At 41.2% G+C, this 14842-nt stretch overlaps 1 protein-coding gene across 10 annotated transcripts in view; it reads right to left on the bottom strand.

The window, feature by feature from the left end:
* Positions 1-14842, bottom strand: part of Os9 (OS9 endoplasmic reticulum lectin) — a 109107-nt gene that overhangs the window by 18739 nt on the left and 75526 nt on the right. For 7 of the 10 annotated variants that reach the window (XM_021241397.2, XM_021241399.2, XM_087192207.1 and 4 more), the window contains 5 exons: positions 11227-11538; positions 10645-10821; positions 9649-9712; positions 9441-9517; positions 9112-9210 (listed from right to left, as the gene is read on the bottom strand). In XM_021241397.2, the coding sequence (XP_021097056.2) occupies positions 9112-9210; positions 9441-9517; positions 9649-9712; positions 10645-10821; positions 11227-11388 (579 nt within the window). In that variant the 5' untranslated portion in view covers positions 11389-11538. Of the gene's footprint in view, positions 1-9111; positions 9211-9437; positions 9518-9648; positions 9713-10644; positions 10822-11226; positions 11539-13284; positions 13428-14842 lie in introns of those variants that run through there. The other 3 variants (XM_021241398.2, XM_021241396.2, XM_087192206.1) reach the window with 2 other exon arrangements.

Here is a 14842-nt window from a genome sequence, read left to right as displayed (position 1 = left end):
GTGGCATCGTGCCTACTTGGCAAGCGCAAGGTCCTGAGTTTGATCCCTGGTGGTGGTGGTGGGGGATGACGACAAATGGACAACAAGTATACAAAATGTTCGGTATCACTAATTATCAGGGAAATGCAAGTGGAAGTCATCTCACTTCAGTTAAAAAAAAGACTTTTATCAAAAAGACACAAAATAACAAGTGCTGACAAGGTTAAAGAGAAAACAGTACCTATGCACACTGGTGGTGGGTCTATGAACTTGTACAGACATTATGGAAAACAGTACATAGGCTCCACAGAACAAATTAAACACAGAACTACCATATGATTTAGCAATCCTACTACTGGTTATACATCTAAAGGAAATAAAACCAGTATGCCAAGGAGACAGCTATACTTCCACGTTCATTACAGTACATCATAAGAGCCAAGAAATGGAAACAACCTAAGTATTGTCATCTGATGAACGAAGAAACTGTGGCACACAGACTCAATGGAATACTATTAGCTATTAAAAGAATGAAATTCTGTCATTTGCTACAATATAGATGGAACTGGAGGTAAAAAAAATTTTTTTTTAGTGGAATAGCCCCAGCCTTTCTTTTTGAGACATGGTCTTGCTAAACTGCTAAACTGCCTAGGCTAAGGCTTAAACTTGTGATCCTCCTGCCTCAGCCTCCCAGAGTGCTGGGATTATAGGTGTTCAACACCATGCCCAGCTACTAGAGGTAATTATGTTAAGTGCAATAAGCCAGGCACAGAAAGACAAGTACATCATGCTCTTACTCAAATGTGGAATCTATAAAAGTTGTTCTCATAGAAACTCAGAGTAGAACAGTAATTATTGAGGCTGGAGAGAATGTGGAGAACGAAGGGTGGAGGCTAATTAAACAGGAGACAAGCTCTGATGTTCTGCTAGACAGTAGAGAGACTAGAGATCATAATGTACTGTGTACATACACAATTTATACATTTATAAAGACATGTATAAACATATTCATACACACACATACTTTTGGTACTAGGGGTTGGACCTAGAGACGTGCTCATGTTAGGCAGGAGCTCTACCACTGAGTTACATCCTCACCCTTTTTTAGTTTTATTTGTTTATTTTTGGTACCAGGAATCGAACTCAGGACCTTGCGCTTGTGAGGCAGGCACAGTGCCACTGAGCTAAATCCCCGGCCCATCACTCTTTTTTATTTATTTTGAGATGGGGCCTTGCTAAATTGCCTAGGCTGGCTCAAACTTGTGATCCTCCTGCCTCAGTCTCCTCAGCAGCTGGAATTACAGGTGTGTGTCACCATGCCCAGCTTTTTTTTTGTTTTTGCAGTAATGAGATTGAACCAAGGGCCTGAATTCATACTTGGCTACATCCCCAGAGCTTTTTATTTTATTTATTTATTTATTTATTTATTTTTGGTACCAGGATCGAACTCCAGTCCTTGGGCTTGGGCAGCAGGCAGCGAAACCACTGAGCTAACTCCCCGGCCCGAGTTTTTTATTTTTTTTATCTTGAAACATGCTCTCACTAAACTGCCCAGACTGGGCTTAACTTTACAGTCCTCCTGCCTCAGCCACTCAAATACTAGGATTACAGGTGTACCACCACGCCATATATGTGTGTGTGTGTGTGTGTGTGTGTGTGAGTGATATATATATATATGTGTGTGTGTGTATGTGTGTATATATATACACATGTGTATATATATACATGTGTGTGTATATATAGAGAGAGAGAGAGAGAGAGAGTATGGTTTTTATAGTGACAGTTTTCACTATAAAGAAATGATAAGTGTTTGACAAGCTGTTTACCCTGATCGCACAATATACAATGTATACCTATACTCCAACGCCATGTGTTACCCCATAAATATGTACAATTTTTATGCATTTTTTTTTTTTTTTTGGTACTGGGGATCAAACTCAGGACCTTGAGCTTGCGATGTAGGCATGGGCACCACTGAGCTAAATCCCCCACCCTATAATTTTTATTTATTTGAAAAAGAACCAAAAAAAATCATGAACATGCATCATTACAGAAATGCAAGGATTTAAAAACCTTAGAAAAGTAATTAATTCATTATACTTAAAAATTTAAAGATGACACAACCATCTCATTAGATACAAAAGAAGCATGTGGTAAAATTCCACAACTATCTATGATGAAAATATTCAGCAAAGTAGGAATAAAATGCAACTTTATTCTACAAAAAGAGTATCTACAAAGAGTCTACAGGAGTCAGGCATGGTACTGAACATCTGCAATCTCACTCTTGAAAACTGAGGCAAGAGGATTGCAAGTGGGAGCCCAGACTGGGCAATTTAGTAAGACTTTATCTCAAAATAAAAAAATAAAAAACATCTGGGGATGTGGCTCAGTGTGAAGACCCTGGATTCAATCCCTAGTTACCCCCTGACAAAAAAAAGCCTACAGGAAAATATCATGCTAACAGTGAAACTTCAGTAGCATTAAAGGAGGAACAACTCAAGGAGGCCTACCACCACCACTTGTATTATACTAGAGGTCCAGGAAAGATGAAAGGCACAAAGTTTAAAAAGGAAGAAACTGGGGCCAGGGATTTAGCTCAGTGGCACCATGCCTGCCTCGCAAGCACAAGGTCCTGAGTTCGATACCTGGTACCAAGAACAAGGGAAGAAACCAAAATTGTCCCTATTTGTAGATAACATGATTATCAGAGAAAATTAACAGAGAAAATTCACAAGAGTCTGCAACTAATAGACGTGAAAGTGTTCAGCAGAGTTCTGCATACAAGATCAATACATAAAATCAGTGTGATCATATACAAGCAACAATCAACCAGAAAATGTAATTTTTAAAAGACCAAATTTACAATAGCATCAAAAACTATAAGGTACTCATATGTCTGAAACATTTGCATATAGATCCAAGACACAAAAGCTATAAAATATCTAGGACTAATCTCACATATGATGTACAAGAGTGTTAAAGAGAAAATTAAAACCTTACTAAAGTAGAAGACACTAAATGAATGGGAATAAATTATGTTCATAGTGTGTGAAGATTCAATTCCATAAAACATTTTAATTCTCTCCAAGTTAATCTAAAATTCAATCTAATTCTAATCAAAATCCCCAAAAGGACTTTTTACAGCAATCTAGATGGTTTTGAAGAACAAAGAGAAATACATTCTATCAGATTCCCAGATTTACTAGAAAACTATAATAATTTAAACAATGTGGTATTGACCAAAGGATAGACAGACTATTGGAACAAAATGGAAGCCAAGAAGAAAATGCTATAAATGTCTAAGGTGGCACACTATACTTTAGGGAGGAAAGTGTAGACTAGTCAAACAGGTACATCTAGGTCCCAGCCTTACACTGTATGTTAAAATAAATTTTCACTGTAGTCCAAAATATGAAAAACAGAACCCTGAAACTACAGACCAATATCCCTTATAAATATAGATGCAAAATTCCTCACCTAAAGAGTAGCAATCCAAATGTAACAGTATATTAAAAACATCATGATTTATGTTTGATTTACCTCAAGGATATAAGGATGTTTCAACATCTGAAAATGAATCAATTAAAATATGCCATATCAAATAAGTCATATTCCACTCTTAGGTATCGACCCAAAAGAATTGAAAACAGACCCAAATAGATACTTACATGCCAGTGCTCACTGCAGCATTATTCACAATAGCCCAAAGGTGGAAACAACCCAAGTATACATTCATAGGTAAACAAAGTGGGATTTACATAGAATGGAATATAATTAAGCCATAAAAAATAAAACTGATATCAATGCCATGCTATGGTTGAACCTTGAAAACAATACACTTATAAATCAGACCCAAAAAGGACAAATATTTTATAATTTCACTTTTATGCGTTACCTAGAAGAGGCAAAAAGTAAAACAAGGATGGGGGAGGGGGAAATTGGGAATTACTGCTTAATGAGTATATCATTTGTATTTGTAGCAGGCGGCGAAACCACTGAGCTAAATCCCTAGCTGTCATTTGTAACTGAATGATGGGAAAAGTTCTGGGAATAGTGGTGATTCAACAATGTGATTATATTTAGTCACACTAAATTGTACAGTTAGACTGTTAGGATGGTAACATTTGTGTTACGTATTTTTATGTCACTAAATAAATAAAAATAAATGAACATTTATATGCCTGAAAAAGACATTGAAAAATGAGCAAGAGACCAAGCTTACTAATAAAACACACATTCCTGTAACCCAATGATTATACTCCCTGAAAAAGCTCTTGCATATTTACAGTGAGACCTACATGGTAGCATCGTGTATAAGAACATTAGAGTTAAATTTCAACTTCTTTTTTCCTGTACTGGGGATTTAACCTTCACACTGAGCTACATCCCCACAGCCCTTTTTGTTGTTGATTTTGAGACCGAGTCTCACTAAGTTACTAAGTTACCCAGGCTGAACTGGAACTTATGATTCTTCTGCTTCAGTCTCCCAGAGTACAGAGAATACAGTGGTGCTTAACTGTTTCTTTTTGTCTTTTCTTTTCTTTTTGTTTTCTGAGACAAGGTCTTGCTATGTAGCTCAGGCTGGCCTTGAACCCACTGCAGTCCTCCTGCCTCAGCCTACTGAGTGCTGGGATTACAGGTGTGCACCACCGCGCCTGGCACTTAACTGTTTCTTTTTTTCTTTTTGGTACCAGGTATCGAACTCAGGACCTTGTGCTTTCAAGGCAGGTAGCGGAACGACTGAGCTAAATCCCTAGTCCTTACCTCTTTTGTAATAGGGGTGTAAGTATGCAATGAAACACAATATAGCCATGTTAATCACAGAGCTAAAGCTCTGTGTCATTGCTACAGATTGGTTAATAAAAAAGGAAGGTGATACTACTGATGTATAATTATGTTCGTTCCTTCCTTCCTTCATTCCTTTATTACAGTGCTGTAGACTGAACCCAGGGCTTTGCACATGCTAGGCAAGTGCTCTACAACTGAACTACACTCCCACCCATGTTTAATTTTAAAACACAAAACAATATAAACTGTCTATGATATATGTGTCAGTAATAAAAGCACCAAACAAGAATGATAACAGTTGTGGCTGTTTCTGGAAAGGAAAGGGAGGGAAGAAATGAGAGGATGGGCTTTAACTGCATCATTAGCATTTCTTCAAACACACACACACACACACACACACACACACACACACACACGCACGCACACACAGGGCTGGGGTTGTGGCTCAGTAGTAGAGCATTTGCCTAGGTTGCTTAATGCCCTGGGTTTAAATCCCCAGGACCCTACCACCACCAAAAAAAAAGAAGAAAAGAAAAACTAATAATGAAAAGCAACCAGATCAGAACAGCTTCAACTTTTGCCACCAAAAGCTACAGACTCACTAGCAAGTGCACCACCTTATCTTTTTTTTTTTGTTACCAGGGATCGAACTTGGGTCCTTGCGCTTGTACAGCAGGCAGCGAAACCATTGAGCTAAATCCCCAGCCCTGCACCACCATTTCTTTTTGGAGCCCTCCTCTTCAGGTTAATAACTCTTTCCATGTTCTGTGTCTCAACCCTGCTCATATTCTCTTCTCATTCTTTCTCCTATACTTCTCTTCTCTGCTATGTCCACCATATGGCACTTAAATATTTGTGTATTAGACTATTCCATCTTAAAATACACATCAACAACAGAGTGTCCCCCAGCCCCCTAGCACCTCTAAGCAGTGCTGACCTTTCCTTCCCCTTCACACCCAGACTTCTTAAAAGATTCCCATTTCCTCCCCACTTGCCTCAATACCTTATGTTCACTCCACCGAAGTTGCTCTTGCAAAAGATTACCAAGGACCTCCGTCATTAAGGCCAACCAATGAGCTGGGTGGGGTAACTTCAAGTAAAGGATTTATGCTTTTTGTATGATTCTCTTCCCTACTATCTGAATTTTTTATTTCCATGTGCATGCTTTGTTTTTATTAAAATAACCCCTATGATAATGCACAAGCTGTTTTCAATCCTCTTCCTAGGTTTAGATGCAGTTAATATCATTCCCCTTTTTCTCTTTGACATACGTCCTTCCTCATCATTTTCCTTTGTCAAATCTATTCCTCTTCCCACTATACCTCATCTCAGTAACAGGAACCACCATCTACCCAGGAATTATCTTTGACTCCTCTCTCTTATACTGCTGGGTTTACCCCTGTATCTCTCTCCAGAAATTCATACTTCATCAACACCAGGCCACCTTTATTTCTCACCTGGGTTACTGCAATACCTAACTGATCTCTCAGTCATTTGCTAGACTCCAGCCAGAGTAAGCCTTCAAAACCAAAACTGAACCAAAAAAATATAAATAAAAATTAAAAAAAACAAAACTGAGTATGTTGCCATTCTGTTTACAATGCTGTATTGGCTTGGGAGGCTGAGGCAGGAGGATCCCAAATCAGAGTTCCATCTGGGCAACTTAATGAGACCCTGTCTCAAAAAGGGCTGTGAGGGCTGGGGATTTGGCTCAGTGGTTTCACTGCCTGCTGCGAAAGCACAAGGACCCAAGTTCGATCCCTGGTACCAAAAAAAAAAAAAAGAAAGAAAAAGGGCTGTGAATGTAGCTCAGTGTGAAGTCTCTGGGTTTGATTCCCTAGTACTGCAAAACAAAATAAAAAAAATTCACTGGCTGTCCACTGTTCCGTGGATGTCCAGACTCCTCAACACAGCAACAGAGGCCTCCATGACCCGTGACCTGTCCCAAGATTATGTCCCTCAGTTCCTGGGATCAGTCATTGCCTCTTGCTCCAAGTCTTTTGCACTTACCGCTCCTTCACCTGGCATGTCCTCTTCTCCCCACTCCAGCCCCTTCAACTATCAGTTCAAGGGTCACTTTCCCACCAGGCCTTCCCTGTACCCTAGGCTCAGCTCCTTTATTGTGTATTCCCCTGGGATGTGCACTTCACCTGTCACAGTTTTTGTCCTGCTTCTTGTGCTGTTTAAACATCTGTCTCCTAAGGGCAGGACTAGGTCTCTCCTCACCCTTTTATCCCCAGTGCACAGGGCATGTGTTCCACAGATATGAGAAAAATGTGGTCTTTGCCCTTAGTTCTTGGCCTACTGGAGTTATAAACACACAAAGAAATAACTGGAAGACGACGAAGTAAGTGCTATAACAGACCATATATATATGTATGGGTGTCTGCGGGGACAGAGATGTGGGTGTCTATATATGAAGCCCTGAATGAAAGTAGCTAACCTTCTGGGTTTAGTCAAGAAAGGTGACATTTAAATTGGCTTATCGTTCACTCCATTTATTCAGTGAGTAATCTGGGACCTATTTGGTGCCAGGCACTGTTCCAAGCACAGAGGATACAGCAGAAAACAAGAAAGACATTGTCTCTGCCTTCCTGGAGCTTACTTTAGTAAGCTCAGAGGTAGGCAGATATTAAAATTAAATAAGATAATATCAGGTAATGATATGTGCTCTGAAGAATATAAAACTGTAATGTTTACCAGGATGGTAGTGGGAGTGTGTGTTTGTGTATTAAATCTCCCTGTAGAGGTATCATTTGAATAAAACCTGAATGAGGGGATGAAGCCAGCTATTAAAAGATATGTGGAAGACTGTCCTAGGCAGGGAACAATAAAATCCATTGGTTCAAAGGACAGAAAGAAGGCCAGTGTGGCAGAAACACAATGAGTATTTTTATCTCCAGCCTAGATCTTGTCCCTGAATTCCATAATCAGAGCTCACTGCCAACTGAAAATCACCACTGGGGTGTCTAACAGGCATCTCGACCTTCATGTGTCCAAAACCAACCTAATTTTCTTCCTTAATCCTATTTCTAAATATTGTAGTAAATGACAATTCAATCACTACAGTTGCTCAGGCTAGAAACTTTGAAGTCATCCATAACTCTGTCTTACTTCCAATCCATCAACAAATCTTGCAGCAGCACCTTCAAAATACATCTGGAATCTGCCTGTCTCCTACCACCTCCCTTGCTATTACCCTGGACAGTGCTGAAGCATTTGGATTTCATCCTTTGTGCAAAGAAGAATCACTGAAGGTTTTCTAGGACTGGGCAGAGAAGTGATTCATAGCAGGTGAAGTGGCCAGAGTTGACAAAAGCTCACAAGAACCAACTGGAAATTTTGGGGCAAAGTTGCAAGATGGTTTTCCATCACACTGATAGCTTCATTTGGGCATGGTGGGAGTATGTATACCCCAGATAATAGGAAACATTACAATTCAATGCTTCTCCCCATCCCATGGATCTGAGTTTCAATACTTACTAGCACACATCTGCATGTGGAACTCTTCACTACAGTAAGTTTACTCTGGTAGGCATCGCCTAGTTCTCTACAGCTGTCTGTGTATACATTAGAATCACCTGACAAACTTTTTTCTACATATAGCTGCTTGCCTATCTGCCTATCTGCCTTCTCCACTCAGCTAAGAATGAATGATGCAGGTGAGAGATGAAGGAACCAAGCATAGGAAAGGAGAGAATTTTTTAAAAAGATACCTATATAAGTAGAATGAATGGGCTTTGTTATTTACTCTAAGAAAACTGGTTCCTTAGACCATAAACTCATTTGTGATTTTTTTTTAGCATCTGTCTTCCCCTCTAGACTGTGCATTCCACAATGGCAGGTGCTGCTTGTTTGCTTATCACTGTATTTCAAGCTGAGCTCAATGCCTTAATGCATGTGAGCAAGATCTCACTAAAGAGTTAAGTGAAGAATGAGGGGATGTGGGGGATGTAGCTTAGAAGCACAGTACCTGTTTGGCAAGCATGAGATCCTGAGCTTGATGCCCAGTACAAAAAAAAAAGAATAAAGGGACAATGTGGAGGAGAAGGAAGAGTCAAGGACTGACTCAGGTTTACAGCTTAGATGATAACAAGGAGAAATGTGGAAAAGATTTGAATGTGGTTGGGGTACACAGAAAAGGATTTGGGAAATATGAACTTGAAGTGCCTCTGAATATCCAGGCAATAATGTCTAGCTGGCATTGGAAAGAGTCTTAAACCTTAGGTGGGTTCAGGGTTTGGGAGGCAACTTGTCAACTATATGATGTAATCCTGCCCTCCCCACCTAGAACAAGGACTGTTGTTCAGGAAGTACCAGCTTCCCTCTCTCAAGACTCACCCGAACCTCAGCCTCCCGGGGTCTCCCATTGAGGTCACACTTGGACCCATTGCCATAGGTCTGGCTGTGGTAGCGTTTCAGGCGATGCTGCTTGGAGGCCTGGAGAAGACATAGGCAGGAGGAAGGGCATGTGAGATAGCAAGGCAGAAGAATGGCACTGCACCAGCAAAGGGACCTTGTGACTGCGGGAAGCCAGGCCCCAAGGGAATCTGTCCTGATGGCCACTGAGCCCCAAGACACACATCAAGTAATCCCAATCCTCTCCTTCTTGTCTAGGCTCTCCATCTGCAGCCAGACCCCTCCCTCTCCCAAGCCCTCCCTACTGCTACCTTGGCTGTTTCATCAGCCCAGTCGAAGGCTGACTGGTAGTAGCCGAGATAGAGGATGTCACCTTTGATCTCTGAATCTGCAAGAGAAACCACAGTGAAGCAACACATTGTTCTCTTCTAAGAGGACTAGGAGGGAAGGAGACTGGGGAAGCAGATCATTTTCCATGACAGAATGCTGAGGGCTTAGGGAAAACATAAGAGTAATCACCTTCCATGTGATACTGCTGGATGTGGCGTCCATAACAGAATTGATATGTCCACCAGTCCTTGGTCTGACAATTAAAAAATGAACAATCAGAGGGACAGAGTGCAGGTGCCTCTTCCTGGAACCAAAGTCTTCTGGCTCCAAGACACACAATCTGTCATCTACTTCTCAACTCCTTCTACTTCTACACTCACCCTCCAGATACTCAGTCAGCAGGGACAGCTGTTTTCCATTCTGTGGTTGGAGCTATACCTCTAAAATCTGACTTCTTCCACCTGTGGTCTTTCCATTCTCCCTTTTTATTTTATTTTATTTTTTTTTGTTACCGGGGATCAAACTCGGGTCCTTGTGCTTGCGCAGCAGGCAGCGAAACCACTGAGCTAAATCCCCGGCCCTCATTCTCCCCTTTTTAAAAGATATTTTAAAAAAATTATCCTTGTAGCACTCAGACTGAGGAAACAGAGAAGACCCCAAAATCAGACATTAATTGAACTTCTACAACATTCCTTGCACTCTTCTAGTCTCTGGGAATACAGCTTTGAACAAGATAAATTCTTTAACTTCATGAAGCTAGTACTAGAATTCGGACCAAAAATAAACAAACTGATTCAGTTAATAAGATGATTTCAGATCCTGAAGAGTTCCATGATGAAAATAAAGGATTCTGGGGCAGAGAGTGATGGGGCAGGTGGTGACTTTATCAGGTAGACTTCCCTAAGGAAAATCTGACCCTCCTACCCCACACTAACCTCTTAAGGTACCTCAATCTTGACTCAACCTACTCTTGAGATCTTCTAGCCTAACCGCCCCCTACATTCTGCAAATTATCATCAGTGGTGGCAGGAGTTTTCGCTTCTCTCCTGTCTGTATAATATACTTGGTCCACCAATGACCTCTTAACTCCTACAGTTCCCTAGATTGCCCTATATACCAGCATTCCAGTTCTCACACTGCTAGTTCCTAATCCCCCCTATTCCAATCCATCCCAGTTCTTTTCACCTTCAGCAGGCAGGGAGCATCTCTCATTGGATCCAACAATTCAGGGATCCCAGGCCCTTGGTAAGCGGGTGTCTCCTCTTCTCTTTCACGCTGGAAGTGAATAGCTCCAGCTGGCAGGCGACATTCATAACGCTGTTTGTACTTAGAGGAGACAATCACTACGTCCGAAGCTTGACTCTGGGAAAGAAGGGAGGGTCAGGGGCAGGAAGGTAAGAGAGGCTGGGTTCAGGGAGAACGAGATACCTCTTCAGATCCTGGGGAAGAGCCTAGTCGAAGACAGAATAAGCCGTAAATTCTCTTATCTGCATTGGGTGGATGGGGGAGAAGTTACTGGGGGGCGGGGTCTGGGTATTTTCAACGTGCCTGGGGACCTGAAGGCCAACAGCCAGAAGGCCCAACCCTCCCAGTGCCTAGTTCTCAAGGAATAGGTCTGTCTGCAGTCCCCAGAGATCACCAAAAAGCCCTACTTACTCTTTCCAGTTTTCTAGTCTCCCGCCCCAGACTCCACAGCTGCTCTTCCTCCTCTACTTTCCCTCTCTTCGTTTTCTGCTCAGGACCCTCGCCCCTTTTATGTCTATTCACCTGCCCTCCTATGACAGGCAACGGCAGGATCTCGATCCCATAACGCATTTCACTCAGTTCTTCCAGGTTCAGGCTCCCGACACCACCAGTCAGACTTGCAGGTAAAAGGAAACCGAGGAACAGCAGCCACAACAGGCTGGACAGCGGAGTTCTCGCCGCCATTTTTCGTTCCCCTTCTTATCCGGAGACACTCCTTCCGCCCTAAACCTGGCAGCGGCCTCACTCCGCCCATTACCTTCGCAAGATCTCATTGGCTTTATGTTCTGCCTCTCTTACGAATCCCATTTCCATTTGTAAACGTAGCTGCAGAACCTACGGGGAAGTAGACCATGATAATTAGCAAATCAATAGCTGCGTGTGATTGGTCAGAGAGATCAACCAATCATCTACGAGATTAAGTCCCCTCCCTCACTTTCCAACAATCCCAGAGGCAGAGTCCATGCGCTGCGTTCTTTGAAGCAACTTTTGTGTCCTCCCCGAGATTTCATGCTGTCCTCTACAGATGACTTTTTCAGACATTCCTTGCTATGCGTCCTGTCCCCGCTGGGCGGAGTATTGAGGTGCACGGATGGCGGTGTGGGATACCCCTGAGGGTTATTTAATGCTTTTTGCAGAACTATTACTGTACAGAAGCTCAATCTTTCTCAAATATACGTTACTTTAGGACAATCAGGTAATTTGTGTCAAAATCTTCTTACACTATCCTGCAGTTGTTTACCCCCCAAATTATAAAGAAATAATGGGGGCCGGGGTGGTGGCGGACGCCTGTACTCCTAGCTACTCTGGGGACTGAGGCAAAAGGACCGCAAATTTTGAGGGCAGCCTGGGCAATTTTGTGAGACTGTTAGCGAAAAAATAAAGATAGGGGCCAGGCATGGTGGCGAACGCCCCTAATCCCAGCTCTCTGGGAGCCTGATGCAGGAAGATCTCAAGTTCGAGCCCAGCCTGAACGATTTAGCGAAACCCTGTCTCAACCCCCGTCCCCTCCTACACCCCTAAAAAAGGAAGGCGGCGGGAGAGATGCTGGAGACACTGGGAATGCAGCTCCGTGTTAGAAAGCTGGAGGAGCCAGGAGCCCGCACTGGGTCCTGGGTTCAGTCCCCAGCAGGAGGTGCTTCTGGTTAAAAAGAACCGGGGAAGTCAGGCGATAAAGTAGAAAGCTGTAAGAACAAAGCAAAAGGAGGCAAGACAACAGGAGCAACAATTTGGAAACAAAAAAGGTGACGAGAAAATTGATTGCTAAACAAAGTCAACAGCATAAATATACCTTTGCAAACCCTTCTATGGGGAGTCTTACAAGCCCCAAAGAAAAATCCCCCAGAAAGTGTAGACTTGTGGCAACCACTGTGGAAATCAGTGTGGAGATTTCTTTAAAAACTAAAACTAAAGATTCCATTAGACCCAGCCATTGCCCTTCTTGGTATCTTCCTGAAAGAATTAAAAACATCATACCACAGCAATATATGCACATCCATATTTATAGTGGCACAGTGTGTAATAGCTAAATCTTGGAAACAGCCCAAATGCCCATCTGATAAAGAAGATGTGATTTTTTTTTTTACTACAATGGAGTACTACTCTGCCATAAAGAAGGATGAGGTTCAGACATTTATAGCTAAATGAATGCACCTTGAGACCATACTCTTAAGTAAAATAAATAGGACACACTTTTTGAATACTGCATTTTTTCTCTGATGTGAGAAACCAAAGTGTACATAAGGACCAAAATGTATGATATTGGGAAATGGGAAGAAAATGTTCAAGTGAGAAGGGGAACAAAGGAGGGGGAGGGGAAAGGAAGGAAGGGATGAGGGGAAAAAAAGTGAAAATAGAAGGAAAAAAATGGAAACAAAGCTTTTGTATATAGAATGGGGAGAGGGTTGAGGGGATGAGGGAATGAGAAAAAAAGAAGAGGCAGGATATATCATGTACAGGTACAAATTCCCTATGATGTGTTATCATATGTATATCTAAAATGTACCAATAAATATTTTACTTCAAAAAAGAAAAGAAAAGAAAAGAAAAATCCCACAGATAGCCTCTTCAGGGTTCTCCTACTGAAATAGTGAATTCTGTTGTCGAAGCCGTTGGCCTGTATGTTGCAGCCCCTGCACGGACGTTCTGATCAGCTTTTTCTTCATGTCGTCACTCTTAGGTAAGCAGACAGCCAAGCATCATCAGAAAATTAAGGAAACCCTTTACTATACAAAAAAGAGACCAAAAGAAGCAAGCAAAAAAAAGAAAATTAGAGGAAACATTGCAAGGGAAATTTTTAAAAAAGCACTTCATTAATATTCGCACAGAAATAATAACAGAAAGATATTTTTAAAGCAACTATTATTCATATAACCCCCCCTCAAAAAAACTTCTTTGAGCGCCGGGGATTTAGCTCAGTGGTTTCGCCACCTGCTGCGCAAGCGCAAGAACCCCAGTTCGATCCCTAGTACCAAAAAAAAAAAAAAAAAAAAAACCTCTTGGAAATCAAATCATGTTAGGAGAAGTAACTTAACACAAAGACTAGAGGAATAAGCTGAGGTTGCAACTTAGTGACAGAGCTTTTGACTAGTATGTGTGAGGTACTAGTTTTGATTCCCAGCACTGCGGGGGAGGGGGGGGACCATGAAGTTGAAGATCAAATTTGCTTTACTTAAGGGGAAAATTGACAAAAAATTAAAGGATTGGTTCATAAAGTCAAACCTCTAAATAATAAGAGTTCCAGAAAAAAAAATGGAGAACCATGATGGAAGAAATCACCAAATAAATTATTGAAAAGTAGTTCCCTGAACTGAAGAAGGGAGTCTCCAAATGAAAAGGGCATAGTAAGCACCCAGGACAACAAATCAAACCCACACCAAGCACATCGGTATAGAATTACAGAACATGGTACAGAGATGCAATTCTAAAAGCTTCCAAAAATTAAAAATTAAAAGGAGCAAATAATATATATATATATATATATATATATATATATATACACACACATATACATCTCCAAAGTCAGAATAATTTAAGCCTATCAACTCACTGGCACTGGAAGCTAAACAATAGGAAATGCCTTCCTTTTTTCTTTTTCTTTTTTTTTTGGTACTGGGGATCGAACTCCGGACCTTGCGCTTGGGAGGCAGGCAGCGGAACCACTGAACTAAATCCCCGGGCCCTGCCTTCACATTTTTGAGGGAAATTATTTTCAAACTAGAATTCTACACTCAGCCAAGCTATGATTTAATTGTGTATCTAGTACAAAGACCATTTCAGATATCCAAGGTCTCAAAATATTGAAAGTCCATGCATTGTTTTTCAGAAACATAAGAGAGGTTATATTATACCAAGACAAACCAATATGTCAAAGAAGAGATGTGTGGAATCCAAGAATCAGGATCCAGCACCAAAGAAAGACAAAAGGGATCCCCAGGGCAAAGGTAAAGGGAAATACCAAGCTGTTCAATAATACAAAAGATCCATTCATCAAAGTTAGAGCAGTTCAAAAAGGATAGGAGTAATTTTTTTTCAAGAATATAAATTGACAAGATATTTAATTCATTTGAACTTACGGAGAAGAGATACATAACAGAAGAATTTTGGAGTATAGTAATAAATACATGGAAAGCTAAGGAGA

The sequence above is a fragment of the Heterocephalus glaber genome, unplaced genomic scaffold (genome assembly GCF_053883595.1).
Source record: "Heterocephalus glaber isolate CG9 unplaced genomic scaffold, H.glaber_assembly_v1.0 deba00001569, whole genome shotgun sequence".
Lineage (NCBI taxonomy): Eukaryota > Metazoa > Chordata > Mammalia > Rodentia > Bathyergidae > Heterocephalus > Heterocephalus glaber.
Note: the sequence above shows the minus strand (reverse complement) of the source record. Positions and strands in the feature narration are given on the sequence as shown.